Here is a 25106-nt window from a genome sequence, read left to right on the forward strand (position 1 = left end):
GAGAGAGAGAGAGAGAGAGAGAGAGAGAGAGAGAGAGAGAGAGAGAGAGACTCTTCTGGGAATATTTTTAGTCTAAGTTTTGGAAAAGGAATGGAAAAGGAAATAACTTACTCTAGAATTCGGCTAGGATGTGATACAATTGAGCATAAGAAAGATTAATTTTAGCAATAAACTCCATCTATTTTTAGTAATGCATATCTTTAGTGGCAACAGTATACCCCATCCCAAGTGCTTCAAGTACTTATGCTTGTCCATATGTAAGATGCTATGATGTTGTTAGTAAGGGACATTAAAATCACATCTTTGTGAACCAGTTTGGGGCAATAAGATGTCTATGTCATAATTCGGCTTGTCTATGCCTTTCAGCGTGTTTCATGACATTGGGAGGGATTAGTCACTCATTTTTATCATCTGTTAACTTTTTTGAGATGTACTTCTCATAGTAACGAATCACCCATGATAGGAATACAATCTGTTATTACTTAGTGTATTCCTAGGATATACGCAGCCATCAACATGATTAATTTTAGGTTATTTTACCACTCCAGCACAAATTCCACCCCAATAAGAAGCAATTTCTCTTTTAAAGTACTTTCAGGAGGTCTGGTGTCTGAGGTTCTTTAGTACACAGGCTCCGTGCAGATTAACCAACTTGTGACATCCTATTCCTATTAAGAAGATACATTATTTATTTCCCCAGAGTTATTACATATATACCATATATATCTGCTTGCATTACATTATAAAGACATATCTGCTTGTTCCCAAATCATAGCCCTGGACTCTTTAACACACCAAGCCAACTGGGATGTCTAAATGCATTATTACTTCTTTTAAAATGTTAATGATTTAACTTAGACATTTCTTAAAGAGTCAAGAGTTCTACTGGGAAACTCTGGTGTGAAAATGTTCTTGGAAAAAAAAGATGCAGACTATAATTTTCTAATAATTAATGAATAGGCTTTAGGTCTGGCATTATATTAAAAAAAAAACCTTATCAGTTATCAAGGGTGGTGTATCAGGCCTGTGCTCCCAGCACTTAGCCAACTGAGGCAGATCACAAGCTTGAGGCTGTTCTAGGATACACTGGGAGACGCCGTCATAAATATAACTAAGTTAAGGGGAGATGGGTCAGTGGGTAAAAGGATTTGTTGTTGTTCCTCTGGACCCATGTTTGGTTCCCAGCACCTACGTTCCGCAGCTCACTGCTACCTGTAACTCCAGCTTTCAAGGATTTAACACCTTATTCTGGCCTCTGTGAACCCCCAAACACACACACACACACACACACACACACACACAGAATGAAAACCAAACAAATAAGTAACAGTAATCACCCAAACTAGTTATATTTTTATAATGCCATTTTTCTCCTATGTGCAGTCATGATGGAGCGGCTGACAGATATCTCAGTCTAACTGTCTTAGGCTTTGCTCTTGACACAAAGATCTGTTGTGGAAATTTAGGGGTATGACTTAACTATATTGATTTCAAGGTCTTGGCCATTCTTACAGATGCAAGATGGAATCTCATTTTAGTTTTGATTTACATTTCTCTGATGACTAAGGATGTTGAGCATTTCCTTATGTGTCTTTCCACCATTTTAGATTCCTCTGTTGAGAGTTCTCTGTTTAGGTCTGTACTCCATTTTTTCTTATTGGATTATTTGGTTTTTTTGATGATTAATTTCTTGAGTTCTTTGTATATTTTGGAGATCAGTCCTCTGTCTGATGTGGGGTTGGTGAAGATCTTTTCTCATTCTGTAGTCTGCCGTTTTGTTTTGTTGACCATGTCCTTTAATTTCAAGGCTATGTTTTTAAGAAAATGGTCTACTATTTGCATTTTGCAGTAACTAACTAGTGAGGTAGGTGCAATATTTATCAAAGTCTTTTATAGGTCTCCCTGAACTGATATCTGCTGTTACATGCTCATAGAAAATAGAAACTTAAGGATTCAAACTCATCAACTGTCTTATATTATAAAATACTGTCCCAATTATTATTTTTCTTCTGTAACAAATACAACACTAAAGTGCAGACTCTAAAAGGGAAATGTAATAACTCCTGCTATGATTAAACTTTGCTTTTAAGTTATTTTAACAAATTTCATTATGGATTGATAATTAATGTGTAATTAAGTATCATAATGTGCTAAAATGGCAATAAGAGTCAAAATTCTGTAATTGTACTGTAACGTGTTCTTTTGGTATAGTTAATATGTTCTGGGAGCAGAGTGATGGTAGTCTAGTGCCCGTAAGAAGATGCTTAAACTGTCTCGGTGGATTTTCTTAGGTAGGAAATGCTTTTTGTAAATATAAAGGCTGTATCTTCTCATGAAAGACCTGTTGATTCCACGATGTTAGCCAGCTATCTTTACTAAAACACTTCAGGATGCTAAATATAGTCCACTTCAGTTAAATATGGATGTTTTAAAAAAGAAAATCCCAGCTAGTCTGCAACAGAAGGACATTTTGTGTGACAATATTTTGCATGATTAAAAATTTAAACAGAATAACAGCTATTTATATTTACAGTTACATGAGAGTAATTACTAAAGCAGACAAAATACTTAGAGCATCATTTAATAATGTTTTCCTTTAGCAAAGGTGCCAAAATGGTTATTTGCATAATTTTCACAATTTGTACTGAAACAGCTAAGGGAAATTGGGAAGCCATGCCTCCCCAAACACCTTTTTTTCTTCTTTGGGAAATAAGGGGAAGAGAGACTCATAGATCATAACACTTCATTTTTGTATAATTTTCCATAAATGCAAAAGCCCTCATGTCAAAGCCATCAGGTGATGGAGACAAAACCCATTCATACTTTCTCTTTTGGGGTCTTTATTTTAATGGTCAGCCCAGCCCAACTTCAAGGCTTTTAATTATAACATTTACCAGTTCAAAGACTAACCTTGGAGAGGGGCATTCTGGGCTGTTGGTAACCTGATCAGCTTGGTCTTCTGTGGGTCCCTTGCTCTGGTTCTTTGTATCCCAGGAGGGAGATGGTATCTGGCACATTCCTAGGATGACTGGAAGATAGCAGCCTCTGCATTGCAGGGCCCAAAGATTGTGAACTCTGTTAGCTGAAATGCCACGCTAGGGGAAGCTGGGTCGACATTAAACCAGCCTCAGCTGGAGGTAGTGCCGTGCAAGTACAGTTGGAATTTGAGAGCTGGGACCCGAGTGGACATTTGTCCCTGCTTTCTACCTTAATAAAAGCGGAGTGTTAACTGTGGAAAAGGGCATTTGAGAGGTCAGTAAAAATGAATCATTAGAGTGCCCAGAAGGGCTTTATTATGATGGACCGTGAATAACTCCAGAAGGTACCTTGTGCATGCCTATGTGCTTATCAGGTAACCGAGGACCACATACAGGCTTTTATCCTGTACCACAGAGAGCCAGCAATGTGCTGAGTTATAATGGCAGAGGGGTATGTATCCCACTGGATTCAGGCAGTACTCTCCAGAGCATTCTGTCGGAGACTTAGGAACATAGATATCCTTTCTTAAAATATTCTAGAATTCCTAACTGAACTCTATATGTACACACACACACACACACACACACACACACACACACACACTACATCTATATGTTTCAGAGGAGAATGAATGAAATCCATATACTTCAAAGGAGAATAACCAAATGACGTGGAGAATAGACCTAACATCTTGCCAGCCCCCCTTCACTTCTGCTATAAAGGATTAGCAAGTTCCAGTCAATAAACAAAGCCCTTTTACGGCTCCTAGCGGGTAAATTGAGGGGACTGATTTGGTCAAGGACCAGTATGAGGATGTTTCTGTTCAACAGCTAACAGGATTCAACATGCTATGGAAAATACAGGCATGCAAAACTATACTCCGACACTCACGTTGCCAGCTAAAGCCTAAAACACAGCCACATTTACATATGTGTCCATCTGTCTGTTTTTACACTTTATTTTTCCAACCAGTGGGTGAAGTGGTTTTCATCCAAGCTGCAGTCTGATTTTTTTTCCCTCACCCACCATTTCTCATTCTATCCTATAGATGCATATTTTAAAGGGTATTCGTCCCCGGTCAAGCATTAGCATAGCCTGTGCAGGGACCTGCCCCTTCCCTGGAAAGTGGAGTCATCTCTGGAGATCTGCCCACTCCAAAGCTGCCCATATCAGCTAGAGTATCTCGGATGTCTCCTGAGCAGTCGGGAGCCCAGGGGTCTCATCCTGTGCCCCCGTGTCTGGCCCGGGCCAAGCTGCCACAGTCACAATCCAGGGCGAGCCAGCGGGGAGGATGGAAGTGCTTTGGCTCTCTTCAGTGGAGAGCCTTCGTGAATCCCTGTAAATAGAAAGAGGCCAACAAAGAATGAGCCCCTGCAGCTCTGAGCTTCTGGAGCCATTTGGGACTGAATTTGCTAAATGCTGCTTATACCGCCTGAGAAGTTGAAGAGAAAGGACCATAAAATCCCCTCTCTTTCTTTCCCTTTCTGTTTGTTCCCCCCCCCCTTGGGGGGGAGGGTGTTCAGGACCAGGGAAGCCTAGGTAAAGCCTATGAAGACTTGTTTGCCAGTGCTCTTTTAAGTGTGAAAAAGGTGGCCTGGGTCACTGTCCCCTCTTTAATGTCGAAAGACCCACACAGCTAGTAAATGTTGCATGTAAACGAAAGCGTTCATCCCTTCTGTTTCCTTCCTTGCTTGTGGGCTGTGAACCCGTCTCTTGGAGAAAAAAAAATCACAGAAAAATTTTGCTTGAACGTGTCCGGACGGTTAAGCCCAGCAGGAGAGTAAGAGAGACCAGTGATTAGCACAACTCATTGCTGCCCTGCCTTCCCCTGAATTTCTTGGTGTACTCACCACCTCCCAACTATCCTGATGTGAAAATAAACAAATTAATAAAAATAATAATAATAATTTCTTATGGAAAAGCATTGACTTTCCTGATGGTTCTTGGAAAGTAGCTTTTGCAAGGCTATATTCTGAAACAGAACCAGACCAAAGGTTCCCTTCCTCTCTCTTTCTTACTTGCAATCTTGGTACAGTTTTCTCAGTGGGAGGCCCTAAATTAAACTTCTGGAAGGACCCCCTGACAACCAGCAAGAAAATATCTTTTGACTGTTGGTGTATTTTAACCCTGTTTTCTAAGTACTGTTTTAAGAGGGAAAAGGAACCAAGAAAGGAAAGAACGTTAGTTCCCAAAATACTGTGTGGTCTTCAGATGGCTTCAGGAGGGTACACTTTCTTTTTAAGTGCAATGCTTCTACTGCCTCAGAGTGTGTGAGCAGTGTGTGCCTCCCTCTCTGCCAGCACCCCTCCTTCTAAGAGAAAAGGGAAGGTTTGAGATGGGGGGTACCATCTTCTCCACAGACAATGATCCATGTCCTGGTGCAGGCTATCTGGGGACAACCAAACCATATTCCCACACTATGCAGTGCAGAGCCTAGCTAGGCCCAGTACCCCTCAGGGAAGGGAGAGTGGAGGGAGGAGGAGCCCTAGGCAACACTGAATCACCCCCCACATTGGGTATTTTTCTTCAAAACAGGGCACACTCTTCTCCGATCTAAACTCTGTCTAGTGGCTTTTCTTACCAGTACACTCATTCTGTTAACGTTTGACTGTTGACCTTATGCTCACGGGTGGGTAACCTCTGAGACCCACACCTTCATAAGGACAAAAAAATTAAAAACAAAAGAATAAGCCACTGAGGAAGCCAAGAACACAGCACCCCAACTCTCAGACAGGACCTAGGAACAAACCGCAAAACCGACATTTTCACTAGGACCTGAGGGCTGAATCGGAGCTTGCTAGCAAAGAGTATTAGAGAGTGGGAAGGAAATGGAGAGAACGGGTACGGCAGACCAACAGGATGGAGTAAAGGTTTGGACTCTTCAAAGGCTCCTTGACTCAGTCTTTGAAAAATTTTCTGTTTCAAACCCATTTAATGCAAATCTTAGATCTTTAAGGAAGAGATGACCTTATATAGATAATAGGTACTCTTTTTTAAAATTTATTCCTATTTTATGTGTATTGGTGTTTTGCCTGTATAAGCGTGTCCAGTCCTCTGAAACTGGAGTCACAGACAGTTGTGAACTGCCTTGTGGGTGCTGAGACTTGAACCCAGGTTCTGTGGAAGAGCAGCTAGTGCTCTCAACTGCTCAGCCATCTCTCTAGCCTCCTAGATACTCTTGGTTTTGTAAAAATGCTCCTAGTGATTTTTTTGGCACACATTTCTTTTTGTGTTTGTATTAAAGAGTTACTTGTATTTCCTCTGTTGAGAGAGGCTCATGGCCAAGCCATAGTGTTCTTGTAGAGGCCAGGCATGTAGGAGTCACTTTTCTCCTCATCATTGAGTTTCATGGATCAAACATTGGTCGTCAGGCTTAGTGCCAGGTGTCTTTTGCTAATGAGCTACCTTGCCAGCTCTTGTGTTTATGTCTAAATGCATTGTCACACAATCTCTCCTGGTGGCATAAAGATAAATGAGTGTCCCGGGCCTGTCTCCTGGGATTTAATTCTTCAGGGTTGAGGGGTAATTCAGAATCTGGCTCCACCATACCATCTTCATGCCATTCCAGCCTAGCACAAGGGAGAAGATGGAGGATGGAGCATGGGTTTTGAAGGCCAAGTGCCTGTCTCAGTCACTTGTGATTCTGACAAATGACTTTGTACCTCAGTTTTCCTCACTGTAAAATGGAATAAACAATAATAATGTCTTAATCTCTTTCTTTCTTCCTCCCTTCCTTCCTTCTTTATTTCTTTTTTTCTTCTTTCTCTTCTTCTTTTTGGTGAAGACCGACTATGATTACAACATTGCAAGTACAAATAAAGATAAATTTAGGGTGGGGGATGAAGATAATGAAAGTGGGAAGTGTTGAAGAGAGGGTGGGGCACTGCATGTCACAGGAGTACCAACACAAAAAAAATGCATGTTGAATAGAAATGTTTACGGACTGGGTAAATGTGTGCGTGCACCCCTACAAGGGTCTGTGCTTACCCCCAAAACAGTTCATCTTTTCTACAAATTGCATTGCTTTATAAGTATGTTATAAAGCTACACACACACACACACACACACACATACACACACACACACATACATGCCTATATACGTGCTTATAATCACAGATTCATACACCAGCACCTGCATGTTCATGAACACATCTAAGTGCTTAGAAGTGAGACGGTTGGAAGGTATTGTTTTCTATTTATCTGTCTTTCTATCTATATTATCCATCAACCATTTATCAGTGGGTAGTGTCTCTGGCTACCAGATCGTTGTCATGGTCTCCACTTGGCTCTGAAAGCTTTAATCACAAAAATTCCAGTTCTACACTGATTGTATGTGAAGCCATCTCATGCCCTGGCAGACTTGTGAAGAAAAGTGGCCCATTTCTATTTGTGGCCGACCCGGACCAGCGCTCACAAAGTTCCAGATGTTGCACCCTAAAATTAACACTTTTCCAGGATTTAGGCCTTTGCTTGTAGCCTTGGGCCTTCTTCAGTGTGGATTGATAAGAGGATTCACACAAAATAATGTTTAGCGGAGTAAAGGTTAGTTCATGGGCTTCTGAAGGAGCCTGTGGTAGCTGAGCAGACTTGGAGAAGCTACGCCTGGATTCTGGTTCATCCTTGAAGGCAGAGGGCTTGGGCAATGAGACCGTCTCATGTTTTCAGTGTCTTCTGAGAGTAAGTTTGTTTCTTAAGGCTCAGGGAAAGAGGCAAGAAGAATTCTCCATCCCTGTGCTGTTAGAGACATTCCAACACATCATCGCCGTTTTTATTATATCTTTACTCCAAATTTTTCAACAGATGTGTAAGTAGGTACTGACTCTGAGCTAAAAGGGACAGCACAATATGCAAATGAGGGAAGTGTGTCCTTTGCTTGAGTGGTTTTTATGGCTAAGGGTTTTAGGGATGGCATTTTCATATGTAGGGTCATTTGAGGGTCCTCTCATAATGTGCTCGTGTCTGGCTTGATTTGTTGAATACATATCTATGGATAGGGACTTTTGCTTTTCCAGAATATTCTGGGCACCTTGGGGTTCTGCATCCTGCCAATCAGCGGCCAGCATCACTTGCCGAGACAGGGCCTTTGTAGCTACCCATCAGAGCAGTGCCTGTGCCCTGAGACTGCTCGGCTCAGCCCAGGAAAGAATGCAGGATTTCCTTTAGAGCATGAAAGTAAATCCAGCCAGAGAGTTCTCACAATACTTCAGAGTCTTAAAACAGCAGAAGGATGCAGAGATTAGAGCAGGCCTCCAGACAACAACAAGGATAGCAGCCTAAGGGGATATTCTCAGAGCCGTGCTGCTGAAGTGGGCATCAGAACCACCTGCATGGCTTATTAGTGCTGAGACTGATGGGCCCCACACTTAGCCTTGCCTAGTCACTAGGTCTTCGGTGGATCTGAGATTCTGCCTGTTTCTTAGCTGAGTCCGAAGCTGCTGAACTTTATTTCAGGAGCCAATATTCCAGTCCTATTTAACGTGAACATGAGACAATCATGGGAATGGCCAGGACCCCGGAGCAGTCTAGGGACCTGCTCTAATCTCTCCAGAAGGCCCAGATGGGACAATCATCGTCACTCATCAGGCCACTTCCCTAATCATGGGATAGTAGAGTACTCTTCCTAGGGTACATTTAATTTCAAGTCAGGTATTGAAGTAAAGGACTGGTATCACTGAGGTGAGGAGATTTCTCTTAGTCAAGTGCCTGCTGGACAAATATGAAGACTTGAGTTTGCATTCCTAGTGCACACATAAAAAAGATGAACACATACCTGCATCTCACTGCTGGGGAAGTAGAAAGCAGAGACACTAAGTCCCCGGGGCTTGTTGGCCAGCCAGTCACCAATTTGGTGAGCTCCAGATGCCATGAATGGCCCTGTCTTAGTAATGCAGCAGAAGGCTGGTAAGATGGCTCAGTGAGCAGGAACGCCTGCTGGGCATGAGTGTGAACCTCAGTGAGGTTTTGGAGCAGCCACAGAAAAGCTGGGCGTGGCCGTGAGTGCCTTGCACTGTGGAGGGCAGAAGCAGGAGGGTTAGTGGAACTTGTTAGCCATCGCACTAGCTTCAGGTTCCGTGGGACACCTCGGAATAAGAATAAGGCAGTGGGTAATAGAAGAGCACATCTAAAGTCCTCCTCTGCTCCGCGTGTACCCTCGTGTATGCATACCCTTGTACACACACACACACACACACTGAAATGATTGAATTGATTTTAAGAAAGAACGCTTTGGGCCTTTGAGATGGCTCAGTCGGTAAAGAAAGTTACCAGCTAGGCCGACAACCTGAGACCTGAGTTTGATACCTAGAGACCATGTGGGTAGAAGGAGAGCTCTGGCTCCCACAAGTAGTCCTCTGACTTCTACACACACACACACACACACACACACACACACACTTGCATAAAGCACCAATGCCAATCTTTGTGCATAAGCAAATCCCCAAAACTTGTTTAAGATGCATAGTCCTGGGCCCTGGATATTTTGGTGTACTGAGTCAGGGATGAAGCCTTGAAGCCTACACCTTCCTCAGTCTCCCCCATGCTTTAGCATACCTGCTGTCTATGTGTTCACTGGCCTTGAGACTGTCTTCTTATGTTTACACCTGTCACGTTTCACTGACATAGACATAATTTGAATATCTTGTCCAAAACGTAGATCTCTACCTTGGTCAAAGGATTAGCAATCTTCAAAAGGAAACAAACTCCGCATTTCTTTATTGTCAGAGATAAGAATCTGGTAGTAGTATGGTCACCTACATGGGCCCTGGGAGCACTAAGGTCTCTCTCTCTCGAGGAACGCCATTGCCGGAATGGTTGGAAATGAGTGTGTACATGCAAGCCATCTACCAGCTACCAAGAAGAGTCTTTAGATGCACTGTGGGTGCGGCTCCCCAGTGTGACCATGGTCAGAAAGAGGACAAAGCCTTTGAATCAGCCCTTCGGTAATTGACCCTTCCAACAAACAGTCATGTTTTTGAGGTTATGAATCTAAGTAGGGCACAAATAAGAGAGAAACAATTCTTTTTCTCAAGGCTTCTCCAGCACTGAGTCATAACTTCAGGGGTTGATGTCTGTACTATTGGTGTTGCTGCCTCCTTTAGAATACACACATGGTGCTAGTGTCTGCACCCCCTCTAGCACGTTAACTCAATTACTCCACATGCTAACACCAACAACCTTGTTCCACACAGCCCAGAAAACAATATCCAGTGTCACCAGCAGCTTAGTTCCAACAGCGCCTGTGGAAGTTTTGTTTACGTTCAGAAAACACAGTTGCCTTTTAGACATTTTCTTTATGTTGTTGTTAGAAGTTGGTGCTAGACTTGGTTCATAGTTCACTGAAAAAAAAGATGGCATTTATTGTTGTATTTGGGAAAGAAAAAAATCCCTCTTTTTGTAGAGATATAAGCACTAGTATTAAAAGTCTATTATGCATATACAGGTATGAAATTGTCAAACTTAATTTAAAAATCCTATTGAGTATCTAGCTATTAATATAAAGTCAGACATGTTTTTGTTTATAATTATTTATGATACCATTCTAAATTCAAATATTTCATAACATTTTTACAAAATGGACTGCTTTCCATTAAAATTCATGCAATGCTTCTCTTTATCCAATTTAAGTCAGTCATCAAAGGATGCTCATGCTAGCTACATTTTTTTTTTCTGGAGCTAAACATAGTGAATCATATAGTCTGAGAGTGTTATCAGCCCCCTTTCATTTCAAACAAGAGAAAATGCACCATGGAGTCACTGCCTCTCTTTTTTTTAAGGTCATTGATTGGGTTCAAAAGGCAAATGCCTTTTTTCGTTGAACTTCCTTCAATTAAGCCATTAACCTCTTGCAATAGTGTATTCAAAAATCTATCAAAGAAAGCTAAATGAGATTTTAACAAAATCCTGACAATTTTAGCTTAAACATATACACAGAAACCATATGTGCTTAGGAAGAAATATATACACACAGGCATTGTTTACAGAGCGTGTTTTTCTATTTGGAAGACAGTGAAGGAAGACTTATTCCATACATAATCTGAAACGTGCATTCCGAGAGCTACAGAGATCCCACAGTAAGAGACAAAGATATCTCTATCCACAGTGTGGAGACAGACAGACTGACTGACTTCAAACTTGGACTTGCAATGTGAATTTTTCCCCCCTCATCTCTGGGTACTGCTTTTCAAAATTGCCTCAGGCTACAGAACAGCACCTCAGATCCCCAAGGCCCACTGCCTGCCTCCTAATAGCCACTCTCCATCTGTGTCACATGAGCAGTTGATGACATCGCCACAGTGTCTGTATTTCGGAGAGCACTTCCACCCAGGTGAAAATGCTGGGGTTGCCAGGGAGCAGTCAGAAGCCATTAGTGTGGGTGAGAATTTGCCTTGCAGCAGTTCCTTGGCACGGTGGAAACTGTGCACACGTTCCCATGTAGGCTTGGGCGTGTGCGTGTGTGCGTGTGGAGTGAGTGTGTGTACACATGTATGTGTGTTTGTGTGTATGCGCATGCGTGAGCACATGCGAGGATATATGCAACTCCCGGATAGATGTACATGTGTGTGCCGGGAAGGTCAACAGATACAGACTAGATTCAATATATCCAGTATTCAAAAACCAAAGGATTTTTCTTTCCCTGCCCACCTATTCTTTCTTTGACTATTGGACTGTGTGTGTGTGTGTGTGTGTGTGTGTGTGTGTGTGTGTGTGTGTATTGTATCCCCACCCCCATCTCTCTGTCTCTGTTTCTATTTCTGTGTGTGTATGTATGTGTGTGTGTGGTGTGTGTGTGTATGTGTCTGTCTCTCTCTTTCTCTTTTATCATAACAGAAGGCAAAGAAAAAGAGAACAGCAACTTTGGGGTCATGCTCTAGTGTTTGGGCAGATGGAAGGGAGCTGCTTTGCCTTGGGGCAGGGTGGCTGTAACGAAGTGGCCTGTCAGTCTGTAAATAGTGAGGGTCATCCCTTCCATGTGATGGAGGGGATCGCATTGCAGTGAAAATGGAAATGTCAATAAAATTAATCTGCCAGCTCTTTGCTGTGGTTTTTCTGCTTCTCTGGTCAAAGAAGGTTGAGATTTCTTTTTTTTTTTTTCCCACGAGAGAGCTAAAGGAACAGGTACCAGAAAGGCCACAGGCAGACCCTGAAGTTCTAAGGCCAGTGCCCCAGTGGGCAGGAAGTCTGGGGAAAACACCATTTGGGAGGAGGGAGCCCGGCTGGAGATTTGCTGGTGGATCCGCTGCATTCCTTGGGCAGCTACAGAGTGCCCAGCTCAGGCTACATTGAGCACAGTTTATTGTTTTAGGCTTTCTTGGACAAGGTTTTTACTTAGCGTGGGATTTATGGCATTTACTGCTAATGAATGTCTATTCTTAAATTACAAAAAAACCCATCTCAGCGCAATTCCCAGATGTCCTTCCAGGACCCCAGCTTCTTAAACACCAGCAGGGAGCATAAACTCTCCGCTTCCCTGTTTTCCTCTTTCGTGTGGCTCCAGGCTAATGATGTGCAAGGGAAACACAGCCATCTCTAAAGCCCCACTGCTGTCCCCGTATTCTTCATTTATTTTGCATTTGATTATGCCACAAGTCGGATCTTGTTTCTTTCCTTTTTTTTAAAGTTATTAGTTCAAATATTAATGTAGGGATATGGCATATATTGCTACCCTTGATTGATGCCTTCCCAAAAACAGGAAGACATGCTCGTATGAATTTTAAGAAAGTAGGGGTCCTGCAATGCCTTGCCGGAAGAGTTTTTCAGATACATAATTTAGATGCCCTCCAGGCAGGCTTTCAAGGCATTTTTGCCGGAGGGCAAGAAAAAATAACTCTGACTGTTAAAAGTAAATGATTTTTGCTAATGCACAATTAATGCCAGAGAAAAGCATAGAAGAGAAAGATGTGGCTTAGGAAGTTCTGAGTCAGTGAGCACCCTACCTTGATGTGTGTCTTTTTGTCTGCCCCTTCACGATAATGATCAGCAGCGCCGAGAGCTTAAAAGTTTTCATGTCATGCAAACGTGGCGCTCTGGGTCATGGGAGGCGTGAGCAAGGTGCGCGAGTTTGGAAGGTGACAGTTCTGGGAGGGGCCGAACAGGCAGTGCGTTCTGTGCGATCAACAGTGACACTGCTGCTGTCACCTATGCGGGCAGCCCAGGATATATAGACTACAGAACATTTAACGTGATTACCCGGCAGTCTGTGCTCACTATGGGCACGGGGATGTATTTCTACCAAATGGGCTTTCTCGTAGCGGTTTGCCCACACTGGGTTCCATAATTGACAAAGAGCTACTGCGCTGTGTCAAGTACACAATTATAATTGAATTAATGATATGGGCGAGAGGGAGACACACAAAATTAACATTTGAAGAGGCCTGGCTTAATTTTGTCTTTTACATATTTGTGTCTCCAATTATACTTTAATGAAAGGGAATATACCCCCTTAATGGATTTCTTTCAGCGAGCTTAGCTGAGCTCGTCATTAGCCTGGCATTGTTGTTGGCACCCTCGCTCTGCTGCTCTAATGGATCTTCATTTCTTCCTGTTAGGTGATGGGTTAGACAACAGTGTAGCTTCACCTGGCACAGGTGATGATGACGATCCAGACAAGGACAAAAAACGCCAGAAGAAAAGAGGCATCTTCCCCAAAGTCGCAACAAATATCATGAGAGCGTGGCTGTTCCAGCATCTCACAGTAAGTTAAGACACAAGATATTTAAAATAACGAAAACTTTATTTGTCATCTTGCGGAGTTTTTGCACATCACGGTCTCTCACACACGGTTGGTTTTGGTTTCAGTTTGAGTTCTGTCCTTCTGTTTCATTTTTTAAAACAAGGTTCCCTGCTTTCTGTTCCTTGGACTCTGGTGACTCTTAGCCGTCACAATTTTGTCAACCATCACCATCCAAACAGCCTCCTCTAGAAAGGAACAGCAATTTGTCTTAAGAGGTCAGCAATGGACCTTGTTCAAAATGGCCTGAGACTTTCAATAACATATGTCAATGTTTACTGTACTACAAGATATGAGCAACTTCAGACGATGCAGCTCAACCAAAGGAGAGAGCTGTAAGGAGCTCATGAATCTGTTAGCATTGCTGATTCTCCTGCTAACCAACGCTGTCTCCTTCATGAGCAAAGCCTGTATCTTGCCACATACATGTCCAGGCTCATCTCATGGAGGTGGTCTGATAGTATGGCGTGTGTATGTGCATGCATGTGTGTGTGTGCATGTGTGTGACCAATACAGCAAAGGGTTATAGGTACTCTAGTGCCTTTGTTTGTAAGGTTGAAATGAAAGATTCTGTTTTAGCGGTTCAAGTCCATTATCTTAAAAGCTAACCCTTTTCACTTGTGGGAAAGATTAATATGGGCAATGGCCTTAAAGCGACAATTTATATCCCCCTGTTTGCAGCCAGTTTTATGTGTCAGTATATACTGTTGACTCAAAGGCTCTCATGACGAAAAGTGACAAGATATTTTTTTTATAGAGAAACCATGCATGCTTATATTTTACTATCTGTTTGGAAACCCTTGGAAACTTTCCGAGGATGTGTCTTGTCCTACATTGTTTTCCAGGCCATTCTATGTACCCCGTAGCTTAAGAACAGAGTTAAGCAGCTCATTGAAAGCTGAAGGTCTTCTGTGCAGACCCAGCTTGTGTGTAGTCATGCTGAAGGAATTAGCCACAGTGCTGTGAGTCCAGGACAAGTTTCCACTCTTATTTATGATGCTGGCTGTTGGTCTGCCCTTCTCACAGAGGGACAGAGGGCAAGGGGTGGGATATGGCAGTGGGGAGGGAAAAGTGGTAGGTTCTTGCTTCTAAATCGGACATTGGGATGTAAGGACGTGAGGGCCAAGCTGAGGTGAATTGACCTGGCCTGCGGTGTCCTGATCAGCTGGAGGTACCAACAAGGCTGCCTTGGTAGTGCTTATTCTTGCCTTGCAGCTATGGCCATTTCAAAGGTCAGGGCCCTACACTGACTTGGCTCAGAGGAATTAGACGGAACATGCGTCTCTGGGCTGATTACTTAACCAAAGACAAAATAATGAGTCCTAAGCAAATACTGACTAATTGAAAGGGCTGTAAATCCATTACATATTGGTCAGGGATAATCAGGAGTATTTAATCACTTTTATCTATTCAGGAGCACTGAAGCTGCAACAGCAAAGCCCTCAACCTTGCCATGCGCTTATTATTCTCGTCATTACCAAAATGACTTCACAGCTGTTCATTGCTACATCACCTCAGCTGGAGACTGGCTAACCTGTAAAATGGTTTTAATTTGGAAGTCGAGTGAGTGTGAGCGGAGGGTTTCCTTGTTTTTACCCCGAGGTTTTGTGGTTTAAGTAGCTGGAGATGCTCAACAGGCAAACTGCTTCCTCCTGACCAGTTTGGCTAGTTGGTTTGCTTCCTATGGATTCCCTTACGGTGATAGTGTTCTCCGTTGAAATGGTTGCCTTGCAACCAAGCATCTGTGTGCATGCATTTTCAGCCATTGCTATGAAAAGCAAGATGTCAGAATGCTCACACCTTGGAGACTGTGGCTACTTTGAACTCAGACTGAGAAGCAGAATCTAGATAGTCAAACCCAGTTTTCTGAGTCACCAGCTCCATGTTCTTTCCACCTGTGAAGGAGGTGACTGTTGAGGGAGCTGCTGGTTGCATTCCTGCTGCCCCAGTTCCTGGTCGCCTGGCTAGCTTATGCCCCGAAATAACAACACTTGTTTTTCCGTTTAAACACTGCTTGGCCCATTATATCTAGCCTCCTCTCTCTCGGCTAACTCTCGCACCTGGACTAGCCCATTTTAATAATGTGAGTAGCACCCCAAGGTGCGCTTACCGGGAAGATTCTAGCCTACGTCCATCCTGGGTGGGAGCTTCATCGCATCTGCTCCAGAGAGCAGAGCTATCGAGTCTGAGCTCACTTCCTCTTCCTCCCAGAATTCTGTTCTGTTTACTCCACCCACCTATGTTCTAACCTATAAAATGGGCCAAGGCAGTTTCTTTATTAGCCAATGACCTTCCTCCATCAGGTGACTTTGCTCAGGTCTTATCTTTAGTAGAGACCTCAGAATGTTTGCCATTGGTTCCCTGTCCTCTCAAAGTCAAGGTGGTAATGGCGGTGATGGGGCTAGGGAGAAGCCAAGGGCTGCCTTGCTCCCCTGTCTGGAAAGCCACCAGCTCTCCCAGCCTTTCTGAATACGGAAGGGTCTCCGCTCCAACTCTGAACAAACATCATGGTGAGCCATCAAGAGCTCTCTTTGGATTTCTTGCCTTGACCTGTCATGGATTCATCATCTCACCATACGCTGTAGTCACCTGCTCATGATTCCTTGGCACCTGTCCATCAACCGTGCTACAAACTCACCACCCTTGCGGCACGAGAATGTTTGCCTAGTTAAATACACACAGGCTTTTGTGCAGAATTCTCTACACCACTAATAATTTCACTGAATGATTAGAAAGAGAGAGAGAGACTTGCATAATTTCTCAAGTCTTGGAATCAGGAGTACTTCCTTTCAACGTCCCTTTTCCCCTTGACTGTCTGATGGCCAGTTTAGCCCATCAAGTTGCCTGGATTCTTCTTTGGTCTACTTCTCAAATGAGAGAGCTATGTCACAGCATCCACAGGTCCCTCGTCTGTACCTCTGCATCTGCGTTCCGCCCAAGGCCTTTAGGCAGAGCAAAGCCCCCAGCTCCAGCCCCAGCCCCAGCCCCAGCCCACAGACATCTTGCCATTTCCTTCCTCTTTTCACTTGTCCACGAGTGCTTGCTTTTTCGTCTCTCCATGGCCTTCTCTCAGAAATTGCCCTTTTTTCATGGCTTCCTCCCACTGGCTTTGTCTCCCATCTCTCTTTCCGTTCTCCTACAGGCCTTTTCTACACCTCCCTGGGATCTCAGAGAAATTCTCTCTGCCTTTCGTTTTGAAAATGTTTTCTCTCTCCATCCACACGCTACCCCCACTATAGCGAAGAGGCCTGGTAACTTTGATGAGGATGGTCCTTGTAAAACTTTTACTTCCCGGTCTTAATGAGCTGAAAGATTTACTCCGCTGTAATTCTGAGCTCAGAAAACAAGAATAGAGCCCCCTAACTAGCGACATGTTAATTTAGACCTCTTTTCTTACATACACTAACAGGCATGAGGGAGTTCTTGCAAATAGGGATGTCCTGGTATATTTCTCTGTCTTTTAATGAATTTCAACATTCAAAGTGAAATGTCGGCTGGAACTCACTGCAAATCGATGTGGCCTAAGTTATTATTTCATGTAAATTTCTTTCCATGTGTGGGATTCAATGCACATTCTTCCATTATCTGTCTCTTTAACATTATTTCAGACTGGCCTATCCCCTTTTGTGTGGTGTGACCTGTTCTTGTAGTACAATAATCCCTGATGTACCCTTTTTTTCTTTCTTTCTTTCTTAAAAAAGAAGCTAATTGAATTATCTCATTATTTTAATTTGTTAAGCAAATGTATTTTGCATCTCAGGATGTGTTCTTATAGAAGGGGGCTGCAAAGGCTTTGCCCCCTGAATGGGCCATTGGCCCATTTTGACATTCATGCATTCATTAACTATCAGAACATAAAAGAACTCTGGGTGTATTTTTTTTCCAAACACCCAACCAGCATGAAGCAACTGTCCCCAATAAGCCACAGGGGTCTCCCTACGTATGTTCTCACTGCAAGCTATTGTCACCTATTCTGAATACCTCAAAAGGCCGAGAGGAGGGAAAAAACCAACTCAACAAAGGCCAACTGTAGCAATTGGGAAGTCTTAGTCTCAATATGACAAAAATCATTAACCTTCCATTTTCTACGAAGAACAAATTCCAAGACAGTTGCAAGAGTTGAAACAGTCTCTCAGATTCCTATGAACCATGGTTAAGGGAAAGGATAATCAATTTGTTAATAATTGATTACTTTGGAAAAAATGTTTAAACTAGAGCCAAAGTAGAATTTTGAAAACTGAGCTGTTTGTTGAGTCTATTTCCATGCTCAGAGCCCAGCTCTTTGAATTTGTTTAATCTGATGTTAAAGGATTACTCTCCAGCTTTCTAGCTAGCAGTTTTCATGGTGTCCTTTAAAACAACATCCTCTAGAATGTGTAATACTTTTACATAAATAAATCTATTTCTTCTTAGAAATTCAGTTAGCAAAACTGTTGAATGCCCATTATCCTCTTCCATTCATGCATGACCCTGTCTGGTTTATTCATCCTACAAAATCTAGAGGAGGTGGAAGAAAAAAATATCTGTTGGAAATACACTTGCATTTGCCAGAAAGTAGACAAGGACCAAAACAAATAAACAAACAAACAGCAATAGAGCTATCTCGGCAAACTGTTATTCTCTTTGTTAACACTTGGAGATTATAAAATTCTAAAAGTAAGCCTGCCATTACAACTGTTTTTATTCTACTGCAAAGATACTTTAAAAAGAAATGTCAAGAAATAATCTCCAGGCTGGAGGTTTATAACCATCCTCCAGGCCCTTCGTGCTCATGCCAGCCTGCAAGCGCCTTTGCTTCCCTGGGGAGAGCTCCCTGAGTTGTGCCCACCATGGGGGAGAAAGAGAAGTTCCTCATACCCAAGGTCTTGACTTGCTCACACCAGTTTCTGACCCAGAAGAGTCTTTGCATTAGAAATGCTATAACCCTACCCTTTAATAGGTGTGGCACTTCCTTCAGAGATATCCATACTGCCTCAGAAGCAAGCAACAGTACATTGTGCAATCTCCCTGAAATGGCAGGTTTTGATGCTCTGTCACTGTCTGTGGCAAGCACTGCTTACTCGCTCTGTGTCTGTGGGTGTGTGAAAAGGGGCTGTGGTCTGTGGCTTGATGACGCCTCATCTACTGGCAGTCATTTTATGGGACTACATAAAAGCCTAGCTTGGTATTGACCTACAGAGAAGAAGCCTAGTTATGTCTACTTACAGGTTACATTAGAGAAGTATGTCATGAACATCCGTCAGTCGATTCACAGAGATCTGTTGAAAGGAAACAAAGTTATCTTAAGTTTCCTGTTATCCTACACCCTCACACACACACACACACACACGGGGGGGGGGGGGGGAGAGAGAGAGGAGAGAGGAGGAAGAAAATAGACAAACTTTCGTTATTTTGTCTATTAACTAGTTTTCTGCTTCTCTTTCATTTTGGGCTGGTTTAGATTGCTTTGTTTCATTTTTTCTTTTCTGTCTTTTTTGGTTTTTGGTTTTTCAAGATAGGGTTTCTCTGTGTAACAGCCTGGCTGTCCTGGAACTTGCTTTGTGGACCAGGCTGGCCTCGTACTCACAGAGATCCACCTGCCTCTCTGTCTTACAAGTGCTGAGATTAAAGGCGTGCACCACCACCACCTGGCTCTAGATGGCTTTCTTAAGTTAGGGAATAAAAGTCTAAATTCAGTGCACAGGACTACAAATACATAATACAGTACACATTTTATCTTAAATATCACCTCCACATCTCATTTTCCATGGCTGTCGAATGGGGATGATAAATGAGACACATGTGTGAAAGCTCTCAAGTTTGTACCTGGTTCTTATAACAGATACTTAATATAAAGGAGCAGCCAGACATAGTGGCGCACACCATTAATCCCAGCACTCAGGAAGCAGAAGCAGGCAGATCTCTGTGAGTTCCAGGCCAGCCTGGTCTCCAGAGTGAGTTCCTTTATATCCAGAGTTACAGAGCAGCATAATAGAGAGGGCTTGTTTCAAAAAGTCTGTCTCTGTGTGTGGGGGTGTGTGTATATTATGATTCTTATTTGAATCTAGTTGCAAGCAAGAGGTCCTGATCAGTGGGTGGACCTGGTCATCTGATGTTATCATATCCTGTCCTGGCACTGTGTGAGATAAAGAGATTGGATTTTCATACATAAAGCCCAGATGGGCCCAGTAAGAGAGAACATGTCTCACCAAACTGTTTAAAAGCTGTGATCACATTTAATGGCCTTTCATGAATGCTAACTGGTAGATAGCATCAGAGGCGGAGAGCACTAATGCCAGCTGGGGTCCACTGTACCATGGTGCTGCTGGGCCTGGTAACATGCCCCTGCAATCCCAACACTTGGGAGACAGAGGTCAGAAAAGTCCTAGGCCCAAGGCTAGGCTGGGCTGTATAGGAAAGTCTTGTGAGGGGGGGCGGGAGGGCAAAACAAAAGCAGGAATATTTGATGGTCCATCTGGCACAGGGAGAAGAACTTTGGTTGGGATAGTTCAGAAAGCCTCCATGATTTTCAAGAGAGGTTCTCCTTTACACTCTGCATCCTAACTGTGTGGGATCGGAACTTGCCTGGCTCGTCTGTTTTGAGCCGAGCTTTCCGATCTTCACCGGGGTATGGTTTTTCTAAAGGTGTCGGTTCACATTAAAGCGCTTCGATCTGAGTTTGAGCTCCATGATCGAGGGAAAGCTGTGCAGCCTCTCTCAATCTTTGCTTTTCACCTTCAGTAGGAAGCTAGTGAGCGTATGATCTCCATAGCGCCCACTCGCATTGTGTGCGGCGCAGACAACGTAGTCAGCGTGCACACTCATGCGCATTGCGTGGATTCGGGAGTTTTGATCTTCTGGTTGCCTGCTGTGGTCTCCAACTGCTGGAGGCCTTTGCCGCCTCACAGCCTCATCAGGATTACTTACCCGCCGTGCTCCTCTTCACCAAAGTGCCTCTCCTTGTTCTTCTGCACACCTGTGTCCGTGAAGATGCCATGACAGCCTCTCTAACTGCCCATCTCTTTAAGAACCTAGAGTGCTCAGTAGAAGCAAAAGTCCATGGACATAAGTTATTTCTACTTGGAAAATTAGCCACTTGACGATTCTGAGACCGGTCTACTTAATACGAACAGCTGTGTGCCAAATTAATTCCAAATATGAAATGTTGGCCTTGCTTACGGAGAGGGAGATGAGACCGTCTCTCTCGTAATCGGGGAGGCAAATGCGCACCGAGTGCAAGCGGAGCTCCCTGGCAAAATGTTCGGGGAGAGAGGTGTGTGCAGAAAGCGCAGCCGAAGGGCACCAGTAGACAGTGAGGTTCTCCCCAACCTGCCAGCGAGTGACGGCTGCCCCTTGCCTTTGCCTCGGCATTGGTTTTTTTTTTTTTTTTTGGCTAGCCAGGAGAAAAACATCTGTGAGTTATTTGAATGGAACCTTATACTGGAGATCGCCTGAATTGGTGTCATCTCTGTTTAATTTCAGGAAATGATGTCACAATGCATTAAATAACAGTGCTGGGTGATTTATTTTCCCGTGGACATGCTGTCCTAAGCATTCCTCTTCCCTTGCAGTGTTTCCAATTAACTGTAAGCTTGAATGTTCTTCCTATTTTATAATGATTTTGAGGGGTGGGGGCGGGAGACCGGGGATGGAAAGAGAAGAGTCATTTCAGGGGTTGCCGAGGTTCAGAGCTAATGACACATCTATCGTGTCCTTATCGGGACTGGAGGGTACTGAGTGCCAGGGGTATGGTCACCAGTGGCAAGCTGGAACACTGTTGGTTGGTTTCAAAGAATTTCTGGAAAAGAAAGCCTGAAGGCTCTGGTACTAGCTGTTCCGAGAGCCTCTAGATAATTCTATTAACGACTTGCACACTATAGCTTCTCCCGCTCGAGGTCTCCGTGCTCTGCCTTCTTCAGAAAAGAATAGAGGACACAAGTCAATTCTGTCTGCCATCTGTCGTCGTTTTTACAATTTCTCAAATTAAAGAGACAGGCCAAAAATTTAATGTTGTGTTAAATCTTAGAAACTCCTCTGGAAGAAAAGACGGCTGCAGCTGAATTGTCTGTGCTTTTCTTGATGGGGCGATTGCGCGTGTAGCAACTCGGCATTTTAGTTGTTCTGATTCGGTGTTTAGAATAAGGTGATCCGGTGACGTTCTGTATGGAGAAACCCGTGTATTGTTGTGGATGTAGCCACCATGCCTCTGTTCATGTGCTCTTCCTGGATGGTTCTTAGGTCGATGACAACATGAGCCGTCTCCCCGCCAAATGACAAGATGGTTTCCCTGTGGTTGTTGGTTTTGTTTGTTTGTTTGTTTGTTTGTTTTGAGACAAGATTTCTGTATAAAGCCCTGGATGTTGTGGTACTCACTCTGTAGACCAGGATTCCCTGGCATTCAGAGATCTGCCTGCTTCTGCCTCCAGAGTGATGGAACTGAAGGTGTAAGCCATCATGCCTGACAATAACAAGACATATTTAAGCATAGCTGATGATACCATTTTAAAAGAAAGTTCACCTAAGAAAGATAGTACCCTATTTATGAGATACTAACTGACATAAAAACATTTACAGGCAGGACATAAAGGATTTTAGGACACTGTGAGATATGGTTCTTTTATGGAGGGTATATGCTGCTAGTATACATGTGTTGAAATTCAGAACATCCGGTGGCCCGAGGCTAAGGTTCTCTGTTACCTCAGAGGTTGAGCGTTTTCTTTGCACACGGGCCTAGGTTCAATCCTCAGTACAGCAGAAAAAAAGGGTGAACCTACCTACCATAAACTGTGAGCCCCAGATGATGATGCTGTGGGTGAAATCCAGCAAATAGGGACCGAAGGACTCTGTGGTGGAGGACCTGGATTAGGGATCATCTTCTGGAGAAGGCTGCGTGTGTATGGAGGCAGGGTTAGAGGAAGTAATCAAGGCTTGTCCTTGCTTCTGCTACGACTCTAAAACGAACAAAAAATTAGCCTATTTTCAACAATAGATAATCGAGGAAATTGGCAAATGAAATGCTTATTAAATTACCATCAAAAAGAAACTAAAATAATTGCACCTCAAAGTTTAGCACCCAGTTTTATAAAATATCATTTGAAGCATCATTGTTTAAAAATACGCTGAAGAATTCAAGGAGACGGGAATTGAGGACCCTTGAATAAAGGAAAATAGAAGGCATGTGCGTATTTGAATATTCTGCTATTTCAAAACTCCAAGAATAGAGTGCCATTACATGCTGCTTAGTGAGAACCCTGAATATTCATTCAATTCACACGGAAAAAAAATTCCATTTCCTTCCACATGACCACAGTGCAATTGTAGTGTGGGCAGAAGTGGAGTTCTCAGAAGCTGAGGATCAAGGTGACAGGACTTAGCTGCAGCACGGTCACCAGTGACCTTAGACAGTGTGACTGCACAGACTTTAAGAGCCGTCTGGAAATCCTGCCTCCCCTGCACTGCGGTCTGTTTTTGTGATTTGGGAGATGGTTATGAAGTGTGAAGATGGTCCCAGCCTCACTGTTCCTGTGATGAGATGGTGGCTTGGGCAGGAAGCGTTAGGTTGGATGAATGGAATTTGACTGTTGTATTTATGGGACACATCCCACCGTCTAAATTGATTAGCAGCAGTTGTTTCGGGATGCAAAGTAATGGCTGACACCCTTTAGAGGTCTATTATCCCCTTAAGATGTAAGCACGGTTCCGTTTTCACGCTGCTACACTTGTTCTTCATGTCTTGAACTGCCAAGACCCAAAGCCGCCAGGACTGATTTTAGTTGTTTTTATCTGATAGAAGATGAGTTGTCAAGTCACAGTACCATGGCAGATAATTTTTTTTTCTTAAACTGTGCTTTTACTTCTCTCTTATAACAGACAGCATGAACATTTGCTGAATGACTTTAATGTCCACACATGCACAAAATTATAACTCAAGAGATGAGAGCTGTGAGACTTGGAGGAGACGAGCCATGAAGAGATGCTATTAGCTTGGATTCTCAGCATCATAGGAACTAACATGGGCCAGTAACCAGCCCTCTTCAGCCATCCCCCTCGGCTTGTTTGCATCAGATAGCGAAGGTCCACTCTTGTAGTCCTTAAAGAAGCTCTTGCTGCCCTTCACTTCAGTACCTCAGTTCTCACAGTGTAGCTTTCACTTCTTTACCCATTCCCTGCCATCACAAATATCCTACAAATTCATTTTGGCTTAAAAATACAATTTTACATTAAAACGTGTATTAATTGACAAAAGGATAGTTTCATGATTGGCCACACTCCAATGGCGACCCAGAATCCATGTGGTAAACATAAGCAGACAATAAACACCCCAAGTATCCTGAGGGTGCTACAGGAGTCCTTGTAAAAAGAAAAACACTCTTATCAATAGAGGAGATGAATTCTGGATTATTCCCTGCAGGTTGGTGGCAGGCTGGAACTCTCTATAAAAGCAATCTTATTTTTTCCCCCCATGGTGAAAAGTTATAAGTTCCATTTCAGTGTTTCAGGATACCTGCAGGCAGCCCATGAGCTGATCCACTTGTTTTAAACCCTGTCTTGCAGTGAATTAAAATTTAAAAAAAGGTGGTTTGAGAGCATGGGAATATGGGGTCATTATTGGTCAATTATAGGCTCAGTGTTTGCATTAGGTTTCTGCAAAGCCGTAGCTGAAGGCCTGTGTGGCAAAATCCCACTGATGACTGGGTGACACTTTGATAAAAGCCCCTCTTGTGGCTTAATCCTGAAGCTTTTTGTTCTTTTGCACACAGCTTAAGTGATTATCAAATATGATTATATGGAAAGGTATAGATTTTTAATGTTTTCTGCTGCCAGTCTGAGAATTGTGAGTGTGTCTGTGTATGTGTGTGTACATGTGTGTGTATGTATGTGTTGGAAGAGGAACACAATGTAATGTTCCAGTTTTTCTGGGCTCCTTGGTTAATGGTTACCCCCAATACCCCATGCTTATATGGGTGGCTTACACAATCAGTTAAATGAAAAGGGCCATCTTCAATCCTGGTGAATCTCTGGCTGGATTCTTTTGGAATTTAAATAATGGAAATGTTTATAATTTATTTAAAAAGCAGCAGTTTTCTTCCTTTAGAAGGGAGTGGGGACAATCTATTAACTTTTTGTGTTCACAAAAGCCAAGATTTCAGGACACAGTAAACCCTTGATGTATAGAAGGCCACACACCAGAGGCAGCAGAGTTACTAATAACTGGAAACTATTAGATCCAATCTGCTGCTTAGCTCAACCCCTGCCTGTCCTTAATACCATAGCCGAGTAATTTAACTTTCCTGATTGCTGCTTTCTCACCACATCAATTTTGTAGTTTCTGTTTTGTTAGTGGGAGGTTTTGCTGCTGTTGCGGTTGTTTAGTATTTTGTTTGTTTGTTTGTTTTTGATAATGACTCTTTCTGTAGAAC

The 25106-nt window shown here is 43.1% G+C and overlaps 1 protein-coding gene across 8 annotated transcripts in view; it reads left to right on the top strand.

Annotated features, from left to right (window-relative positions):
- Meis2 (Meis homeobox 2) overlaps positions 1–25106 on the top strand; it is a 207960-nt gene that overhangs the window by 49338 nt on the left and 133516 nt on the right. For all 8 annotated transcript variants that reach the window (XM_005364203.3, XM_005364204.3, XM_005364205.3 and 5 more), the window contains exon 8: positions 13526–13671. In XM_005364203.3, the coding sequence (XP_005364260.1) occupies positions 13526–13671 (146 nt within the window). The remainder of the gene's footprint in view (positions 1–13525; positions 13672–25106) is intronic.

Source organism: Microtus ochrogaster, assembly GCF_000317375.1.
Source record: "Microtus ochrogaster isolate Prairie Vole_2 chromosome 14 unlocalized genomic scaffold, MicOch1.0 chr14_random_1, whole genome shotgun sequence".
Lineage (NCBI taxonomy): Eukaryota > Metazoa > Chordata > Mammalia > Rodentia > Cricetidae > Microtus > Microtus ochrogaster.